Source organism: Aptenodytes patagonicus, chromosome 13 (genome assembly GCF_965638725.1).
Source record: "Aptenodytes patagonicus chromosome 13, bAptPat1.pri.cur, whole genome shotgun sequence".
NCBI classification, from domain to species: domain Eukaryota; kingdom Metazoa; phylum Chordata; class Aves; order Sphenisciformes; family Spheniscidae; genus Aptenodytes; species Aptenodytes patagonicus.
In genome coordinates this window covers 561,633-580,537 of record NC_134961.1, presented here as the reverse complement: position 1 = coordinate 580,537, position 18,905 = coordinate 561,633, and the positions used below count along the sequence as shown (strand labels likewise).

The window sequence follows — 18,905 nt, the reverse complement described above, 5'->3', positions numbered from 1 at the left end:
GTGCCCTGAGGCTGCTGGCTAGTCTAGGTGTTTCCCAGTTTGCACAACGAAGAGTATCTTTTTTTTTTCTCATTGAATGTAGATGAGCATTGCCTCCCAGGCTCCTCTGAAATCTTCCCTCTGGTGCCCACGCCATCTCACTGCCTCTCTGCAGTCAACGCAGTTGCGCCTGGTGTGTCTGTGCTTTGCTCCTGTGGCTCCTTCATCGTCTCCTGTTTGTTGGGGGGTGGGTGACGTGTTGTTTTTTTTTAATGGGGGGACTGCGTGTTCCCGTAGCATTGCAGGGAACTGAGCTCTCTAGGGCTAGCCAGTGTCCAGAGAGCAGCCTGCATTCCCCAGCAAGAGGGAGCACAGCATCACTAAGGGATGTATATGTAAATGCATCAACCAGAAACATTGCCCATCTTTAGGCAGGAGCTTCTGCTGAATCCCAGCTTGCTGCACAGCTCCATGCAGATTACGTGACTGCTTTATGCTCGCTTTAGCCTTAGGTAGAGCTGCCCTTTGCTGCCACGTGGGCTGCAGAGTGTGCCAAGTGCTGGCCTCAGGATCAGACCGCTCTGGTGTGTGTAGTGCATGGCTTGCAAACAGAGGAGTAGCCAAAGAGCAAGACAAGCAGGATTTCCTCTCCAAGCAATGCAGTGTCCTGCCCAAAGCATCCTGTGATCTCTGTCTGCCTGTGCCAACAGGTAGCACCTGAAGAGGCAGGAGGGAGAAGTCTTTTCAAAGATTTTTCTTGCACAGTGTCGTGGTTTAACCTCAGCCAGCAACTAAGCCCCACACAGCCGCTCGCTCACTCCCCCCAAGAGGGATGGGGGAGAGAATCGGAAGGGTAAAAGTGAGAAAACTTGTGGGTTGAGATAAAGACAGTTTAATAGGTAAAGCAAAAGCTGTGCGCGCAAGCAAAGCAAACCAAGGCATTCACTCAGTACTTCCCATTGGCAGGCAGGTGTTCAGCCATCCCCAGGAAAGCAGGGCTCCATCACGCTTAACGGTGACTTGGGAAGACAAACGCCATCACTCCAAACGTCCCCCCCTTCCTTCTTCTTCCCCCAGCTTTATATGCTGAGCATGATGTCCCATGGTATGGAATGTCCCTTTGGCCAGTTTGGGTCAGCTGTCCTGGCTGTGCCCCCTCCCAGCTTCTTGTGCACCTCCAGCCTGTTCAGTCAGTAGAGCATGGGAAGCTGAAAAGTCCTTGGCTAGTGTAAACACCTAGCAACAACTAAAACATGGGTGCGTTATCAACATTGTTCTCACCCTAAATCCAAAACACAGCACTGTACCAGCTACTAGAAAGGAAATTAACTCTATCCCTGCCGAAACCAGGACAGTATCCACCCCTTATTCTATACCATCTACGTCATGCTCAAGTCCTATATTTTGCAGTACAACCTCATTAACCACCCGCGCCGCTTTCCATCCTTTGATATAACACACAGATATCATTCCCTTAGTCTATGGACCACCCTTGTGGAATGTCTGTAAAATGTCCAGAAATGTCCATGAAATATCCATTGAGTTCATCTAGTCCATGACTTTGGGCTCCGTCTGTGATGGTGGTCACTCAGGACAGGAGAGGTGGTGTGCTGCGTGGAGTTACTGGGCACCAAAGCCAGGTCAGGTCGGGTCACTGCTGCACTTGCACCGCTTCTTGTAAGGCTTGTCCTCCATCAGTTCAGGTGGTTCCTGCTACAGTAATTCCTATAACACGCAACTCAAATCATGGGTTACAATTTAAAGGTATTTCCATTACAATCTCCACCCCTGGTCCCTTTGGGCCAGACCATCGGGTTTAACATTGCAATGAACTCCTCCCCTTGCCCCTGCTCCGGCTTGGACTTATCCACAGACTGCAGTCCCTTAGGGTAGTACCTGCTCCAAGTGGAGCCTTATCTATGAGCCACAGTCTCTCCAGGGGTACACCTGCTGCAGCATAGACTTATCCACGGTCACTTTGAGATGCACCTGTTCCAACATGGCCTTCTCCATGGGCCACAATGCCTTCAGAGACATACCTGCTCCAGCGTGGCCTTACTCGCAGCCACAGTCCCTTCAGAAGTAAACCTGCTGTAGCACAAACATAACCGCGGCCACAGATGCTTCAAGATGTACCTGCTCTGGCATGGGCTTATCCACGGCCACAGACGCTTTGGGGTGTCCTGCTCCCGCATGGACTCATCCACAGGTCACAGTCCCTTTGATTCGAGTTCACACTGGAGTTCCAGCCTGTCCAGTACAGCAGCACAGAAACAGCAGCGATGCCCTGGCCATCTGCCAGCCCAGGCACATGGCCATTGCTGTTATCAAAATGTTCCCAGGCACAGTAGAATATGATGATAAGCAGTACAGCAGCACAGCAAGCAGCGAAAGCAAAAAACAGCCACCAACGAGCACTAGACTCTAATATACAGTAAGGCAAGCAAGCCCCATGGCAAGCACAGGAGCCTGCCAATTAATAGCTAAACAGCTTTAACAGGTATAAATTCAGTCTAGCACATTCCAATCAAACCTGTCATTATCTCGAACCCTTTGAGCCCCACGTTGGGCGCCAAAAAGGACTGTCGTGGTTTAACTTCAGTCGGCAACTAAGCACCACACAGCCGCTCGCTCACTCCCCCCAAGTGGGATGGGGGAGAGAATCGGAAGGGTAAAAGTGAGAAAACTCGTGGGTTGCGATAAAGACAGTTTAATAGGTAAAGCAAAAGCCGCACACACAAGCAAAGCAAACCAAGGCATTCATTCGCTCCTTCCCATCGGCGGGCAGGTATTCAGCCATCTCCAGGAAAGCAGGGCTCCATCACGCGTAACGGTGACTTGGGAAGACAAACGCCATTGCTCCAAACATCCCCCTGTTCCCTCTTTTTCCCCCAGCTTTATATGCTGAGCATGATGTCCCATGGTATGGAATGTCCCTTTGGCCAGTTTGGGTCAGCTGTCCTGGCTGTGCCCCCTCCCAGCTTCTTGTGCACCTCCAGCCTGCTCAGTCGGTAGAGCATGGGGAGCTGAAAAGTCCTTGGCTAGTGTAAGCACTACTTAGCAACAACTAAAACATGGGTGTGTTATCAACATTGTTCTCACCCTAAATCCAAAACACAGCACTGTACCAGCTGCTAGGAAGGAAATTATCCCTGCCGAAACCAGGACACACAGGATCTCTTTAAGGGGATTGAAGGCTTCTGTTTGTGTCCTCCTGGGTCTTGTGATGATTCTTTTGATCCATCAATCACACATTTGTGGCCCATCAGACAAGTGGCCTGGGGCCATTTTTGTTCTAAGCAAGCCATATGAATGGGAAAGCAAAAAGCCTGCCCTCCCTACTTCCCAAAATAGATGAGGAGTGCATGTGATGGGGCAGGCAGGCTTGCAGCCTTTTGCTGGCATGGTCAGCAGGCTGGGTGTGGCTGTGGCAGCAGCAGATGCTATGTATTGCAGTTTACACCAAGGTTGCTCATGGTCTGGCATGCGTTAGCCCCGGTGACCAAAGGGGCCTCGAGAAGTGGGAAAAGGCGAAGGTGGAGGGTGGCCCATGCTGGGTCATCAGTTTGGTGGGCTCTGGCATAACTTCTGTGGCATCGGTGGGGAGACTGTGGGGTTCTCGGGTATCAGTGAAGAGAGCTCTTGTGGTTGGAGAGTGGGTTTCTCCTCCCAGCAACAGCTTGCTTGGTGGCTCTAATCCAATTTGTGGGGCTCTGAGTGACAGAAAGACTAGTGTGATGCATGTTCATGTTGAATGCGTTCACACTGACCTTTTTACCAGGGTAGCTGTGAGCATCCAGGTAGAGGTGAGCATCTCAGGCTGGTTCTCCTGCAGCTGCACCAAAGCTTGTGCCAGCACAGGAGACTGGTGAAGGTGTTGTGGCAGGAGAACCACTCATTCCATCGCTTGTTCAGAGGACCTGTGGAAACTGGGCTAGACATGGCTGGAGTGCCTCCTTGTGTCCAGCCCGAGGCCAGCCTGACCTGCTGCCTGCCACAGTCAGCAGGCAGCTCCTTCTGGGGCTGCTCTCTCTCTGTGGACATGGGGCAGAAAGGCTGGACTGCCAGAGAGCCCGCTTCCCTGCTGACCCTGGGAGCCACCAGACTGGCAGGCAGGAGCTTGTTCTTGGTCCCCCTCAGCTGAGGGGATGCCTACCCCAAAGGGGCTCCCCTCTGCACACAGCCTAGCTCTGGGGAGGGACAGCTACGCCGTGAATTCACAGTACAGTGCCCTGGTCTCTGGCCTTTAGTGAGCTCAGAGCAGAGCCCCGAGAGGAAGGAGTGTCTGTAGCAGGGCTGTGTGGGCTGGAGCTTGCTCTCCTTGAGAAACCCCCGCTGAGAGCTGCGGAAAGAGGATGCCAGCTCTCTCACAGACTTTTGGGTGAGAAATTTCCCCAGGCTTCAGAGTCCCTTGGCAGTTTGGTGTGGTCCTGTCCATTCACATGCCAATGTCTTGCCTCTCATTGCAGCCTTCAGATGATGAGAACAGCGACAACAGCAACGAGTGTGTAGTTTGCCTGTCGGACCTCCGCGACACCCTCATTCTGCCCTGCAGACACCTCTGTCTGTGCAATTCCTGTGCTGATACCCTGCGCTACCAGGCCAACAACTGCCCTATCTGCAGGCTGCGTGAGTATGTGCCCAGGAAACACGGGCATCCTTCTTCCTCCTGGGCTCCTGTTAAGTCAGTACAGGCTGTGAGACGGAGCATGTACCCCACCCCAAGGCTCAGCATCAAACTGGCCCCTGGAGATTCCTGGCACCTAAAATAACTGTCCTCGAACAGGGAAGGAGGAGAGCACATGGGAGAATGGCCCTTTGTCCAGTGCCTCCCTGACCACTGGCCCTCTCCCAGGGATGGATCTGAAGGTGCAGGTGCTCTGAGCCGTGCCATGTAGGCAGTCGTCGTGTTTTGGTGAAGAAGATGGAAAATCCCCCAAAGGAGGGGACGTAGAAGCTTTATCTTGAGAGTATCTGACTGAGACAGCAGCCAGCCCCACCGGAGGGCTGTCCAAGTACTTTGCATGATTTTATTTCCCTCTGACAACCTTACTTTGACTTCACCAGGGAGGCAGAGATGAGATAACAGTCAATTTGGAGTCCTTCGTTGTGCCAGGACAGTTAGGAGGGTCTGCTTAACCCCTGCGTTGCTCAGCTCCCAAAAGATGGAAAATTGAAATACCCATTCTGACACTCAGGCAGCACTTCCTGAATTCCATGTCTTTTCTCAAAAGCACAGAGGCATAGGAGTCTCTTGAGAAAATGCCTGTGTTTTTGCTGGAATAGGCAGATCGTGTGTTTTACCCTGTGCTTGGTCTATGAGGTTATTTGATTGTTTCTAATTGATACTTCTCAGGAAAAGAAAAAAGAGCCTAAACCAGATGTTTGGCCTGAGAAATTAAGTCTAAACAGATCAAACTTGGCAAAGATGCAGTAACCAAAAGCAAGATCTTATCAGAGGAAGTGCCAGACGGCTTTGACTATAAGTAGCACAACTTAAAACACAGGAACAGCATTATCTCATCTGCATGCTGCAGTGGAGTAGGCTGTATTTGTTTGGAAAGTGCCCCCATGTCAGACTTCCTGGGAATCTGCTTCTGGGGAGTGCAGAGGCAGCGAGGATAGATTTGTACCTCTGTCCTCTGGCTCTAGGCTGATCTTGCAAGCAGCTGGGTGCAACTAGAAATGCCTGGGCTTTTCCTTATGTATGAGCAAGTTCTTACAGCTGCATCAGAACAGATGTCTGGCTCAGTCATACGTGCCCTTGGCACAGAGGAACTAACAATATTAAAGATCTGCAGATAGAAAATGGGACTGCGGGCAGGGAGTGGAGATCAAAGCTGTTGTGGTGGGAGGACCAAGGGATCGCTGTGCTGGAGACAGGAGTTCAGCGCTAACCCTCTGGCTGGGTTTGCAGCTGTTACAGAGCCTCTCACCACCACAGTGCTGGCCAGTGAGTGAGCAGCCGATGGCAGGAGTGATGCCTCCAGCACCAGCTGGTCCCCGGGGCTGAGACTTGTGGGGTCTGAATTAACCCAGAGTGGTTTTGCATGAGGTCCCCCACCATTCTGTAGCTTGCAGTGTGCTGCCCAAGGCCGAGCTCATGTTTTTCTTACTGTGTTGTACAGTATCAGGCCTGAAGCACCTCTGTACATGACTGTACCGGCACAGGCAACGCCTGTTCTCCGCAAGGCCTACATGTACCCAGACTTTTTTGGCCAGCAGATCTCTCCCCAGTATAGACCGATCAACTAGAAGCCAGACCATAGCGCTTGGCTTTGGTGTGCTCTATGGTCCTGCTCCCCATGCACATGGGGAGTTCCCCCGTGCCGACGGCGTGTCTGCGGCGAGCTGAGTTGCTCCGGCACATGTCTGGCATGGCCTGGTCCTGTTTGGCCGTGCGGTCACCTGCCTGCTGTTCTCTCCTAGCCTTCCGTGCCCTGCTGCAGATCCGGGCTGTGAGGAAGAAGCCGGGGGCTCTGTCGCCAGTGTCATTCAGCCCTGTCTTGGCACAGAGTGTTGACCATGATGAGCACTCTGTAAGTACCTCGCAACCCCATGTACAAAGCCTGGGCGCTGGTCTCAGCCTGAGTAGGCAGCTTGTGCACGCATGAGTTGCTCAGCCTGATGGCTGGCATGCCTGGGACCTCAGGAGGTGCACTCAGGCCTTGGAGCGAGGTCTTCGTGAGCAGTGCAGCCTCCCTTGTCAACCCTGCTAGACAGCCAGGATCTCTCCTCTCGTGGATTAGTAATACGACTGGTTTTAGCCAAGTGCCCTCCTGTCTTTTGGAGGAAACAAATCCACAGAAACCTCAGTCTGAGAAGGTTTCTTGGGGCCTGTCCCAGCAGAAAAGTGGCAGACTCTGGGCATGATGGTATGGGAGCTGGGAAAGTGGGGGGGGGGGTTACAGTTTGACTTGCACGCACATCTGTGTGGCACCATGCTCTGATGAAATGCCCTCGGCATCGGGGTTCCCAGCATGGTACCAGAAAGGCCTCTTTGTGCCAGCCTCCCTGAGTGATCGGGGTCTCGGCAGGGCAGCTGAGGGAGCGTGGGATGGAAAGTGTGGTGCTGGTGGCCTCGGGGCCCGGTCTCACGTCCCCAGTGTGGTGAGGGCAGCAGCTCATTGAGCAGTGCTGTTGCACAGCTGGCTCCGGCGAGACACGAGAGAAGAGTGAGGAGAGGGAGATCTGCATCTAGATCTTCTTACAGACTTTCATGGGAACAGAAAGATATTGTCACAGAAAAAGCCTGGTTTTATCCATCTGTCCTCTGCAGCATTGTAGCCCTGCTGCCTTCAACTGGGGCTAAGAAATAGGGCAGGGGAGAAACCCCAAGGGTTGTTGTGAAGCAGAGCGTGGTGTGTAGAGGAAGCAGGTGCTGTCACCTGGAGTGAGGTGAGGAGATGCTGCATGTCTCTTCGTGTCACTAACCTCAAGAAACAACTTCTTTAAAACATGGTTTTCTCTTGACAGTATCCTTTTAAACCCCTTAAAGTGAGCACTGTCTCCCTGCCCAGCAGGAAACCTAGAAGGGAAACAGTAAGTGGACTTGGTTGTATTTGGCTCCTACGGCAGTTCTTTGCCAGCGGTGTCACTAGCACGTGGAAGTGTTACACATGCGAGGGCTTGCTAACACGCTGGGTTTGACTTGTGCCCCTGCCCAGGCTGCGACGCTCCACGTACTGCCTCCATGTTAACGGTGAGATGCTCACACCCTGCACGGACGATCACTAACCTCCCCGGTTTGCGTGCAGAGGAATAAGCAAGATGGAAGCAGCTTGCCACAGGGATCTAATGCTGACTCAGGGACTGTCCCCAGGTCCTGAGCCTGGCTGCTTTATAGTTCCTGGCCAAGACGTTTTCATAGCTTTGTAGGACTGTGGGCAAGCTGCTGTCCCCTTGGCTCACCCAAAAGCTTCCTTGCACTTGTCTCATCCCCTTGGCAGTTTGACGTGGGCACATCTTGTGGTTTCCACCCCGGTGCTGGGATGTAGAGGTAGACCGCTAGGCACAGTTGGACCAGGTCTTGCATTCAGGAACACTGGCTGCAATGGGCTGTTTTGCTTTTACAGAAACAGGAAGGATGGAGCTTGTTTTGTTGGGGCCTCTCCAAGTTGGTGCGAGAGTGTGTAACTGGGACGCCGTGCTGGGGGCAGCGTGAATGGCAATTGTGGGGGACCAGGAGCCAGGAAGGGGAAAGGTGAGGGAGGCCCCCAGGCCAGGAAGAGTCTGTTTGTGCCGCCTTTGTGTACTCTCATCAAATGCAGCTACAGCTGTCATTGGTATCAAGGAGGCTGCAGTTTTCTTTTGCTCAAGCCGGCCTAGATGCTCAGCCTTATGAGGAATGTGGCTTGCTGTGCTTGTCAGGTCTGGAGAAAACCTGAGGCTGGGTTCAGGTAATGAGGCTATTGCAAGCTTGGCATGACCCTGGCTCTCTGGAAGCCTCCTACAGTGACTAGCAGTGCTTCTGCTGGAGCAGTGGGCTGTATGGGTGGTGTAGTGGTAAGTGTCCCAGGAGAGAGCGGTGTCTCTTAGGGTTGTTTGAAAGCTCAGTAGCTTGCAGTGAGGGTGTTGTAGCCATTGGCCGAGAAATCCTCCTCCAGCCTCTGAGCTGTGCCGCAGTACCTGAGCTTTCACCACAGCGAACCAAAATGAACAGCCTCTGAACCCTCAGGCCTTGGTCTACACAGCCAGGAGAAAATGTCCCAAACGCAAGCCAGGGGGATTCGTCTCCCTGATTTTTCTGTCCACAAAACAGCACCTCTGAGCTGCTGTCTGGAAATGAAATGTTTTCGCGGAGATGGCATTTGGCCCCACCGCTTGGGGCAGTGCTGGCAGCAACCGTGAACCGATTCCATTCAGCTGACTTGGTTATCTTGCAATCACCAGCTGTGGTCTTCATCGCAAGCTCATAACCATCACAAGACCGGTACTTAGGAGATGTGGGTTGATGCTTGACCCCAGGTGCCACTCATTCTTTCTTCTCCGTCAGATCTAGCTCCTTCTGTGACCACAAGTGAGGCAGTTCAGCAATCAACTCAGACCAAATTAATGGCTGTGTTGCAACAGGTTGCTGGGCAGGCTCATCTGCAGCTGTGTGAGTGGGAGATCAGGCACAGAGAAGCTATGGGAGTTCATGGCCAGGCTTAGCAGCAACACACCATCTTAGGTACAACACAGAACCACTTCCCTGAGGATACAGGGCTGAAACAGCTCAATTTAATGTAAGCGTGGACTGCTGCAGTCTTGCCTCTTTTGTTTGCAGCGGGCTGGGCTGAGCTGCCTGTGGCCTACTGGGTTGCAGCATAAGCCCCGTTTGTCTCCGAGTCCACAGGATCTTTAGGATCAGGAGGATTTTTTGAGTTAAACCAGTGTTGGTTTAATGGCTTTGCAAGGGTCCCTTTGACTGGCAGCTTAGTGAGTTACAGAGGGAATGGGAAGTGGTGCGGTTTTGCCCTCCTACCTTACAGGGTCAGTGGTTCTGTGATCCCTTTCCTACCTTTTAACAGAGGCGACTATGCAGAGAGCCAGCGTTAGCAGCTGAGAGGACCGAGACCGTGGGAGAAGTGGAAGTGGTGTAGGCTCTGAGGACCAGCTCTCAGCTGGTGCACACGTACTCCCCTCCTTCGACTCTCTCTTAGCGACACTGGTGGTGCCGTGAAACAGCTGCGTGTACCAGGGCTGGAAGCACAAGTGCAGTGCTTATCGAGCGGGAAGGGTCTCTGAACCATCAGAGCAACTTTTAGGAGAAAAAAAAAAACCCATGTTTTATAGCAGCTTTGTTAGGAACCTGCTTTCTCACCCTCCTGTCTGGCTCTTGAAAGAGCTCCCTAGTATGGCGGGGGGGTGCCGAGCCATGTTCCGGCTTGTTGAGATGCCCAGTCTCTCAAGCATTGCTCTGGAAACTTGCCTGGACCATCAGGGTTACAACCCAAAGGGGAGCGTGTGGCTGTTGCAGGGGAAGGAGGCTGAGGCTCTCTGGAGAGGTGGCTGTGGGGATGGGCCGCTTGGGAGCGCGGTGTGGGAGGTGCAGGGCTGGGTTGCAGCAGGGCCTCCCCTTCCTAGAGGGGCTTCCAGCCTGCTGAGGCTTTTTTAACATGCCCCTCTCTTTCTTGCCCACAGAGCTCTGACAACATCCCTCCGGGCTACGAGCCCATTTCCTTGCTGGAAGCGCTGAATGGCCTTCGCTCTGTTTCCCCCTCCATCCCGTCAGCTCCTCTGTATGACGAAATCAACTACTCTGGCGTGGTGGATGGGATGCCGCCTGCGAGCCGACCGCTTGTTGGGATGGACAGAGCCGTGGATAGCTGCCACCAAAAGGGCAAGCGGAGCAAGTCTCCAGATAGGTCAGCATGAGGACGGAGGGGTCCACTCCTCTTGCAAGCCCTGAGGGCTTGTGGCCACATGCACTGGGAGCCAGGAGAGGGCTCTGGCTGGTCCCACTCGTAGCACTGCTAACTCAGAATTTTCGGAGGCCAGCAGGTACTCATGCCAGTGAGGGAACTGAGACACCGCCCCTGCGTTCAGCCTGAGGTGACCAGCTTATGTCTCCTAAGGGCTGGCTTTGTCACAAGAAAGGGGATTTTTAACAAGGGGATCTTATCCAAACTTTGGATGGAAATGTCTCCTTTCCAATGCAGTTAGTCCCTCAATTTGCATTTGACACCCAAACCTTGTTGGATTTCAGCTTTCCATGGAGTTCCCCAGGAACAAAAGAATGGGGAGAGAAGTGACCTGAATTTCAGAGCACAAAATGCTGAGTGATATCCTTTAGTTGTTGTCTGAAGCCTCCTCTAGTGGTCTTGTGATGGAGGATGTAGGTGTGGATGCTGTGGAGTGGGCAGCCCACCGCAGGTGCCCTTCACGTGTCCCTTGCGGGGCCGTACAGATGGGGTCGGGCTGGGTTTGTTCCTGGCACTCCTCACTGTGCTCCATTCCAAATTTTCCCCTGGGGAGGGAGCCCCTGAAGGTGTGAGGAGCAGGGTGGGACCTGGGCCGCTTGCTTTCCATGCAAAGGCAGATTTGCCCAAGTTGTGTTACTGTGCTGAAGCTCTGCCCCGCTTGGCTCTGTCCCAGAAACTGCTGCTGCTGTTCCCCGTGTAGCTGATACTAGAGGGCCCTGGTGAATTTAGCTCAATAGTTTGAGCTCCTGCTCATGCGTGTTGGCTTATGCTGCTGGTGGAGGGACAGGGCAGGGGTGGTGACAACTTGAGCTGCTGCCGCCGCCAAGTCCGCCAGGGCCCGCGGTGCTGGCAGCACTGCAGCTCCTTGCAAATGGAGTTTCTCTTGCCGCAGCACACTACGGTCTCCCTCGTCCCCAATCCATGAGGAGGATGAAGAGAAGCTCTCCGAGGACTCTGACTCACAGCCAGCACTGAGCGGGGGTGAGCTGGTCCTGAGAGAGACCAGCTCTCCAGAAGTAAGTGTGCTCTGCTGGGGAGCTGCTCTGAGCCAGAGCTCTTCTGGGGGGGCTTCTTCTGGGACACGGGAGCTGCCTCGTGAAGGGCCATCGCTTCCTCGGTGACAGGGTAAAGATGAGCTTGTTAGCACGAGTAGCCTGGAGCCAACGGTCTCGGCTGCCTTTATTTACCCGTAGGGCTCCACGGGGAAGGACGTAGCCTCTCCCTGTGCCCCTAACACCCCTTTGGGAGCTGGGGCGTTTGAAAGCCACTCGGCTGGAGCCATGTCAGAGCTGGCCTTCCCCCAGCTTGCTGGGCGAGCCCAGCAGTGTTTGGGGCATGGGTGGAAGCTGGGCCTTGCTGGGCTGCCAGCACCCGCTGCCGTTGCCTGTGAAACCCCTCCATCCCGGCCCGTGGTGCCGCAGCGCTGGTGGGTGGCCCCTTGCTCCCTCTCTGAAACAAGTCCTGGCCCCGAGCGCAGCTCTCTGGAGAAAGCCAGAGCAGGAGACAAGCTCAGCAAAGGCCTCCAGCCTGCAGAAGTAACCTGTGCTGTTCCTCCTTACAGAGCGTGGCAGGGGAAGAGATCGAGGAGACCTCGTCCCTGCAGCAGGGTAGGTGTACTCTCGGCCGTGGGGGCGGCCAGACCTCGTCTTGGTGCCCAAGTCTGCTGTGGTGGGATGGGGACAGCTGGGGAATGAACATACGAGTTCAGAAACATCCAGCCCCCAAAGTCCATCTCTGAGCTGCTGTGCTTCACCAGAGAAAGGTGCCAGGGTTTCTTCTGGGAAGTGGGGGAACAAAATCAACAAATCTCCCTGGTTTATTTGCCAAGCGTCTCGCCTTGCTGTAAGCTTTACACAAGTAGAGCTTTCCATGCCACGGGCTGTCTCCTCGCACGGCTGAGGGGGAGATGGTTGCGTGCACCACTGTGGTCCTGGTGAGAGCATGGCCACGGTACTGGGCATGCAGGATGTGCCCCATGTCTTTGGGATGGGTCTCTGGTGCTCAGTCAGCATCCAGAGGGCATGAGGACGGGGTGAGAGAGGAGTGCTGGGTACGTTTTGGGGCATGAGCCTGCATATGAAGAGGTGGCCCTTCGGCACTGTGACCTGGGCCAGTCTGACCGGCTCTCCTGAGACCTCTGCGGGACTGGGGGGGGCCCGGGGAGCTTCCTCATGTGGAAGATCTCAACCCATCCTCCTGGCTGCGTGCCCCTGCAGGGCTGGTCTGGGGACTGAGGGGCTGCGCTCTCGTCTGGTTCTAGGTAGCCGCCCGCCCTCCGTCGAAGACGTCCTGCAGGACGGCAGCTGCGGCGAGCACAGAAGCCTGACGCAGTCGGAGAGCAACCCTCCGGTAGACGTCTATCTGCCAGGTAATGGCCGCGCCGTTGGGGTCGAAGGCACGCTGCCGACCTGCTGCGCTCGCGGCTCCGGTTCGAGGCACCGAGGGGCCCGGGGGGTTTGTGGACTGCGTGCCTGACCGCGGGCAGCCTCCCCACCCGGGGCGGCGTGCTGCAGCCTTGGGATGGGACAGGAACGCACCTGCCCGGAGCACGGGCTCCCGCTTCCTCCCAGTGGGCAGAGCGAGCTGTGGGCGAGGGGGGCTAACACAGAGGTAACTTGCCCTCCCCTTCTCTCTCCTCCTCCCTCACCCTTTTGTCTCTGTCCTTCCCCTCCTTTCTCCTCTCCGGGCTGCGGCCGCTCGATGGCACAGTTTATGTGACAGTGGCCTCCCATGCCTGCCCCCAAACGGCGTTCCTGCTTTCGGCCGAGGGAGGGGAACCATCTGGGCCGGCTTCTGGGAGACTGAGCCAGTGTGGGGGGCAGCGGGCACCTCTCTGCCGCGGGGCGGTGTTGTGGCGGGGAGGGCCGCGGGGTGCCGTGCTTTGCTGGCAAGCGCGGCCGTGGGACGCTGCGCTGTCCTCATCCCCGACTGTTGTCGTTGCAGCCTGTTTTCTTCCATAGAGTCGCAGTCTGTTCTGAGTACCTCTCTAATGTCTCCTTCCCTCTCTGTCTGCCTTCCTCCCTCCTGTCTTGGGCAGCACTGGGTCCCGATTCCTGCTCTATTGGTATAGAGGAGTAAGCTGGTACGTCTTCTCGTTCTTCTTACGCATCGCTGTTGTGTGGGGCAGCAGGACCTCTCCTGGGAAGGCCAGCAGCTGGGAGAGAGCGGGGATGGGACTGATCCTGGCCGCCGGGGTAGGGAAGGAGGGGGCAACAAACCAACCAGCCTTGCACTGCTGGCTCTGTCCTGGCTCCGTTCCCATTCCTGGCACCAGCATCCCTGCATGCCGCAGGGGTCCCTGCTGTCCTCGAGTGCCAGGACCCCAGGCAGGGCGGCGGAAACCCTGGCCCTCCCCACCAGCTTCTGCTGGGCTCCTGGGTGAGGGCTCTGCTGCCTGGTGGGCACCACGAACGTCTGCTGGCTTCTCCCAGGCTGGCGGCAGATAGCGTGTCCCCTTCATCTCCTGTGTCCCACGCCCGGCGCTTGCCAAACCTGCATCTTAGCAGGGGCAGAGGGGACGGAGCTCGTGGGCTCCAGCCCTGTCTCCTGCGGTCGGTCCAGGGTAGGAGGGGGTGGCGGGGGGTGCTGGTCTCCTTGGCCCACGCTGCCCTCTCTCCAGGGCCGAGCACCCTGCCCGGGTTCTTACTCTGACCCCAGGGCTGGCACTGTTGAGGCTCAACCCCCTTCTCCTCACTCAGGCTCATCCGACTTCACCAAGACGCTCCCCGGCCGCGGCACCGGCAGCCCCACGCAGCCCCTTCTCTTCGAGCAGACGCGTCTTCACCTGGAGGACGAGCAGAGCCTCTCGTGAGCGAGGCCGGACCTCCCTGCCCCTGCCGCCGGACCCCGGACCCCCACGCACAGCCTCTTCCCCCTCCTCCTCAGCGGGGCTGGCCTGTCCTCACCGCCCTGGGGATGCGGCGTGGCGTGTTGCGCCGGCACCGTTTCGCCTACATCCCGGCTTTTTTTTTTTTTGTTTGTTTTTTTGTTTTTCCCCCTTGAATTTTTATTTTTCAAGACGGGCATGTTTCCTGCCGGCGGCGAAGGGACGGTGGGTAGGGGGGGCTGGCGTCGTGTTTTTACGGGGGGTGGGGTGGGGGGGATTTGGGGTGTTTAAAATCGGCAGATGAAGGACACTACCGTTGTATATTTTGTACGCACCGAGCGCAGCCCTTTGCTGTCGCTGCCCCTGTACAGAGCTGCGGCCCTCCCTCCCTCCCTGACCCGGCAGGGGCTCCGCGCCGGGGGTGAGCCTTGCCGGGGTGCAGGGCTCCGTGGGGGGGGGGGGGGGGGGGGCGCGGGGATCAGCCCCGTCCCACCCCGTTCGGGGTGGGACGGGGCTGATCCCCGCGCCCCCCCCCCCCCCCCCCCGGAGCCCGGCGCTGCAACGTCGGGGGTGGGGTGTGGGTGTCCCTGCCCGCGCCGTGTGCCTTGTTCTGCTTCTGCGGCGGGTCCCGGGGCGAGCCCCCCCTCCCCCCTCCCTCCCCCTCGATGTTTGTAGTAATAAACCCGTGGAGCAGCCACGCGAGTCCGTTCTTCGTGGGGGGGGGAGGGGAAGGGCGGGGGGGGGGGGGGGAAGATCCGGCTCCCGTGTGCCCGGCTGCCGGCGGAGGGGCGGAGTCAGGGGAGCTGAGGGGCGGAGTCAGGGGAGCTGAGGGGCGGGGCCGGGAGGCTGAGGGGCGGGGCCAGGAGGCGGAGGGGCGGGGCCTTCCCGCCCTCGCCCGCCTCCTTCCCGGCGTGCTCTTCGGCGCGCCCATTTCCCCCTCCCCCTTCCCCCTCCCCCCCCCCCGCCCCCGGCTTTGGTCTCATTGGTCGCGGGAGGTGCCGGCCCCCGTGCGGCTGTTACCTAATATGGCAGGCGACGCGGGCAGCAGCGCCCGCTCCCATTGGCCGCCCGCCGGCAGCGGCCGCCCCGCCTAGGGCGGGAGCGCGGGGATTGGCGGGCGCCGCCCAGCGCCCATCGGCCCCGCGGCGCGCGGCGTGCCGCCACTGGCTCTTGCGGCGGCCGTCGCCGCCCCCTCGTCGCCGTCGCCGCCGCGCGTGCGCGGAGCGGGCTCCCGGGGCGGGCGGCGAGGCGATGGCGGCCATGGGGGCGATGGCGGCCGTGGGGGCGCTGCCGGCGGGCGCGGGGGCGCTGCCGCCGCTGCCGACGCTGGGGGTGCCGGGCGTGCCCGAGCTGAAGCCGCTGACGCGGTACGAGGCGATGCGGCTGGGCCCGGGCTGGAGCCACTCGTGCCACGCCATGCTGTACGCGCCCAACCCGGGCATGCTCTTCGGCCGCATCCCGCTGCGCTACGCCGTGCTGGTGAGGGGGCGGGCGGGGGGACGGGGAGCGGGACCGGGATGGGGACGGGGAGCGGGACCGGGACGGGGACGGGACCGGGGCGCGGCGGGCGGGCCCTCGGGCCGGGCTGGGGCGGGCCGCGGGCTCCGGGGGAGGCGGGCCGAGGGCAGGCGGGCGGGCCCGGCCGGGCGGCGCGGCGGCTCTGGTTGTCCGGTAGTTCCCGTGCAGGGCGGTAGCGTCAGGCTTGGCCGAGGCGGCGGCGGGCCCGAGCCCGGGGGGGAGCCCCCGGGACCCCCCGGCTGCGCGGCCGGGGCGGCTCCGCCTCGGCTCCCCGGCCCAGGGCCGCGGCGAGCCCTCGGAGATGGCGGCGGTGAACGGTCCTGGATGCGCTGGAGCTGGTAGGGCCGCGCCGAAGCGGCCGGGAGGCTTCCCCGCCCTCCTCCGCGGAGGCCTCCGTGGCGCCGGGCTGGGGCGCCCGCGCCTCCCCTCGCCTCCCCCCCCCCCCGCCGGGGGCTCCGCTGTGCCCCATTAACACCATGCGCCTCTATTGCAGATGCAGATGCGATTTGACGGACTGCTGGGCTTTCCCGGGGGGTTCGTGGATCGCCGTTACTGGTCCCTGGAGGACGGTCTGAATCGGGTGCTGGGCTTGGGTTTGGGCTGTGTGCGCCTGACGGAAGCTGACTATCTGTGCTCGCACCTGACAGAGGGGCCACATCGCGTGGTGGCACACTTCTACGCCAGGCAGCTGACCCTGGAGGAGCTGCATACCATCGAGATCAGCGCGGTGCATTCCCGAGACCACGGGCTGGAGGTGGGACATCCAGGGAGGGGGCCTGTAGAGCTCTGAGCGTTAGGCCCAGGGAAGACGAAGCTTCCCTCCTAGGTCTGCCGGGCTGCCGTCTCTCGCAGCCCGGCGGGGGAATGCACCGCATGTAGAGCTGCTGTCGGCGAGTGCCGTGCACCGCCGCGTAGCGCCGGCGTTAGGAGGTCTGGCTGTTGGCTGGGGTTGCGTCTCGGGCCCCGGAGCGTAGCGAGCTCAAGCTCCGGCCTTTCCTGGCGACCGCCCGCGTAGGGAAGAGCCCCATTTACCCGCTCAGCCTCGGGATGCGGGTGAGGTCCGTCTCGCATCTGGTGGGCATCTCCCCCCGCCCTGGGCTGAGTAACCTGGACCGGAATCGTGACCCTCGGTGCGGTGATGTGTTGCTGTAACCCGAGTTCTCCCCGGCTTGCACGGAGGCAGCGCGGGAGGCAGCCTTCCTCCTGGGTAGCTGGGTCCGGCTGACGCCCCGGGGTAGAGCGCGAGAGCTAGGGTCTCTCCGCGCGCCCGCGAGGCGCTCGGCAGGTTTCGGCAGCTGCGTGAACGGAGGCAGTTGGCCCTGGGCTGTGGCGCGGTTGAGGGGGATGCGTGGGTAAGCCGTGGTGTCCCCAGGCAGGGCAGGGTGTGGAGGGGGAAGCGGGGCTCCCCGTAGCGGCCTGGGGCAGCGGGATCCCCCCGAAGGGGCAGGCGGGGGAACGGAGCCAGGGCCGGGCTGGGCAGGGAGAGCAGGGGCCTGGCGGGGCTCGGGGAGGGGCAGCACAGGGGCTTCAGCCGGGCTGGGTGCGGGCAGGCGAGGGCAGGCAGGCGAGGGCAGGGGTCGGTGTGGAGGGGGGGGGGGCGGGATGTGGCAGCTGGGGCAGGGCGGGCCTGGGCCGTGGGCTGGCGGGGTGCTGGGGTGAGGGTGTGGGGGCAGAGGGTGGTGCCGGGGGGGGGGGGGGGGGGGCTGGTGCTGCCGCGGCCTCTGCTGAGCTGCGCTCTGTGCTGTTGCAGGTGATGGGCATGGTCCGTGTCCCCCTCTACACCCAGAAGGACCGCATGGGCGGGCTGCCCAACTTCCTGGGCAACTCCTTCGTTGGAACCGCCAAATTCCAGCTGCTCTTTGCCCTGAAGATCTTGAACATGGTGCCGGAGGAGAAGCTGGCCGAGGCGGTGGCTGCCACACAGAAGCCGAAGAAGCCGGCCGTTGACCAGGCAGCAGGGGCAACGGGAAATGCGCCTGCCGCTAAGCCGGCAAACGAGCTGGCAGCGCCCGCTAAAACAGGCAACGAATTGGCAGATAGGGCAGAGAACCAGGCAGCTGCGCAGGCAGCGGCCGAGGCAGTGGAGCAGCCGGTGGCTGGGCTGGAGAGCGGGGCTGTGGCGGAGCAGCTGGCGGCTGCGCCAGCGGCCGTGGCGGTGGAGCAGCCGGCGGGGCTGGGGGCAGACGCTGTGGCGGAGCAGCCGGTGGCTGAGCCGATGGAGTGACATCGCCGTGTTTGCGCTTGATTAAAAGTGGGTGAGACTAGAGACTTTCTTCTAACTTTCCGACCCGTCGCTGGCTGCAGTTGCTGCCCACACGATTCCACTGCCCAGCCGGGAGGGTTTGGGTTTGTCTGAAGCAGGGGAAAGCTATGTATTTTTATGGCCATTAAACTAGCGAGCTTCCCAGATCAACCTGCACAGCCCCCTGCAGAGAGTTCACGTGCTTACGTGAGGGCGCCGAAGCCTTAGAATTATGCTTTGATTTCAGGGACGCGCTGCTGCTGTCAGGTCCCCATTTCATTTTTAAGGAACAAAATGTCTTATTTTTTGAATGCCCCACGTTGACTTGGACGCGGCTGTGTTTGCAGCGGACACAGCTGAGGGATGGGGCTGACGGTCCAGCACCTCTGCCAGCGTCGGTGGAAGGGCTCCCCTCTGCTGGCGGCGGTGCGGCCGGGCTCCCGCTCGGGGTGCCAGCGCAACGGGGTGGTGTGCCGTGAATTCCCTCTGGGGCGTGGGGGAGTGCTCGTGTGGGTTTCTACCTGGAGATCTGTGGGAGCAGGAAAGTGGAATAAATGGCTTTGCTGAACGCTTCGCAGTCGGGATTGTTCTTGACTGCCGGCACAGAGCCTGCGGCGACCCAGAGCTTTGGGGGTGCAGGGGCTGGGGGAGCGCAGCGCCTGTCGGTTCCCTCTGCCTCAGGGCTTCGCCCCCTGCTCCTTGCTGGACTTGTGCCAGGGCGAGAAGCTGGAGGTGCAGGGGAAGCGCAGGGCCCAGAGCTGCTGGGGGAAGCTGGGGCAGAGGGGGCTGGCAGGGTGCCGCACCGCCGCAAACCGGTCGTTAGGCTTTTGCTGCTGGGTTACTCCAAAATGGCTCGTGCACCCAAGGGCTTCAGGCAGGGGCCTGGGGAGAAGCCGGCTGCGCCGTTGCAGGTGCCAGAGCACCTCCCGGGCAC

At 59.2% G+C, this 18,905-nt stretch overlaps 2 protein-coding genes across 7 annotated transcripts in view; both read left to right on the top strand.

The window, feature by feature from the left end:
• MGRN1 (mahogunin ring finger 1) overlaps window positions 1-14,442 on the top strand; it is a 57,621-nt gene extending 43,179 nt beyond the window's left edge. Inside the window, exons 10-17 of one of the 4 annotated variants that reach the window (XM_076351088.1) lie at window positions 4,449-4,608; window positions 6,409-6,518; window positions 10,105-10,328; window positions 11,278-11,401; window positions 11,947-11,996; window positions 12,650-12,753; window positions 13,456-13,467; window positions 14,084-14,150. In XM_076351088.1, the coding sequence (XP_076207203.1) occupies window positions 4,449-4,608; window positions 6,409-6,518; window positions 10,105-10,328; window positions 11,278-11,401; window positions 11,947-11,996; window positions 12,650-12,753; window positions 13,456-13,463 (780 nt within the window). In that variant the 3' untranslated portion in view covers window positions 13,464-13,467; window positions 14,084-14,150. Of the gene's footprint in view, window positions 1-4,448; window positions 4,609-6,408; window positions 6,519-10,104; window positions 10,329-11,277; window positions 11,402-11,946; window positions 11,997-12,645; window positions 12,754-13,422; window positions 13,468-14,083 lie in introns of all 4 variants that reach the window. The other 3 variants (XM_076351087.1, XM_076351086.1, XM_076351085.1) reach the window with 3 other exon arrangements.
• Window positions 14,443-15,462: 1,020 nt separating this feature from the next.
• NUDT16L1 (nudix hydrolase 16 like 1) lies at window positions 15,463-18,539 on the top strand. Of its 3 annotated transcripts, XM_076351056.1 has the most exons (4): window positions 15,463-15,690; window positions 16,223-16,298; window positions 16,377-16,483; window positions 17,480-18,539. In XM_076351056.1, exons 1-4 carry the CDS (start codon window positions 15,463-15,465, stop codon window positions 17,951-17,953), a joined length of 885 nt encoding a protein of 294 aa, XP_076207171.1. In that variant the 3' UTR covers window positions 17,954-18,539. The 3 variants fall into 3 exon arrangements, with proteins under 3 accessions (XP_076207171.1, XP_076207170.1, XP_076207172.1); XM_076351055.1 differs by having other exon boundaries at window positions 16,223-16,483; XM_076351057.1 differs by lacking the exons at window positions 16,223-16,298; window positions 16,377-16,483.
• Window positions 18,540-18,905: the final 366 nt, after the last annotated feature.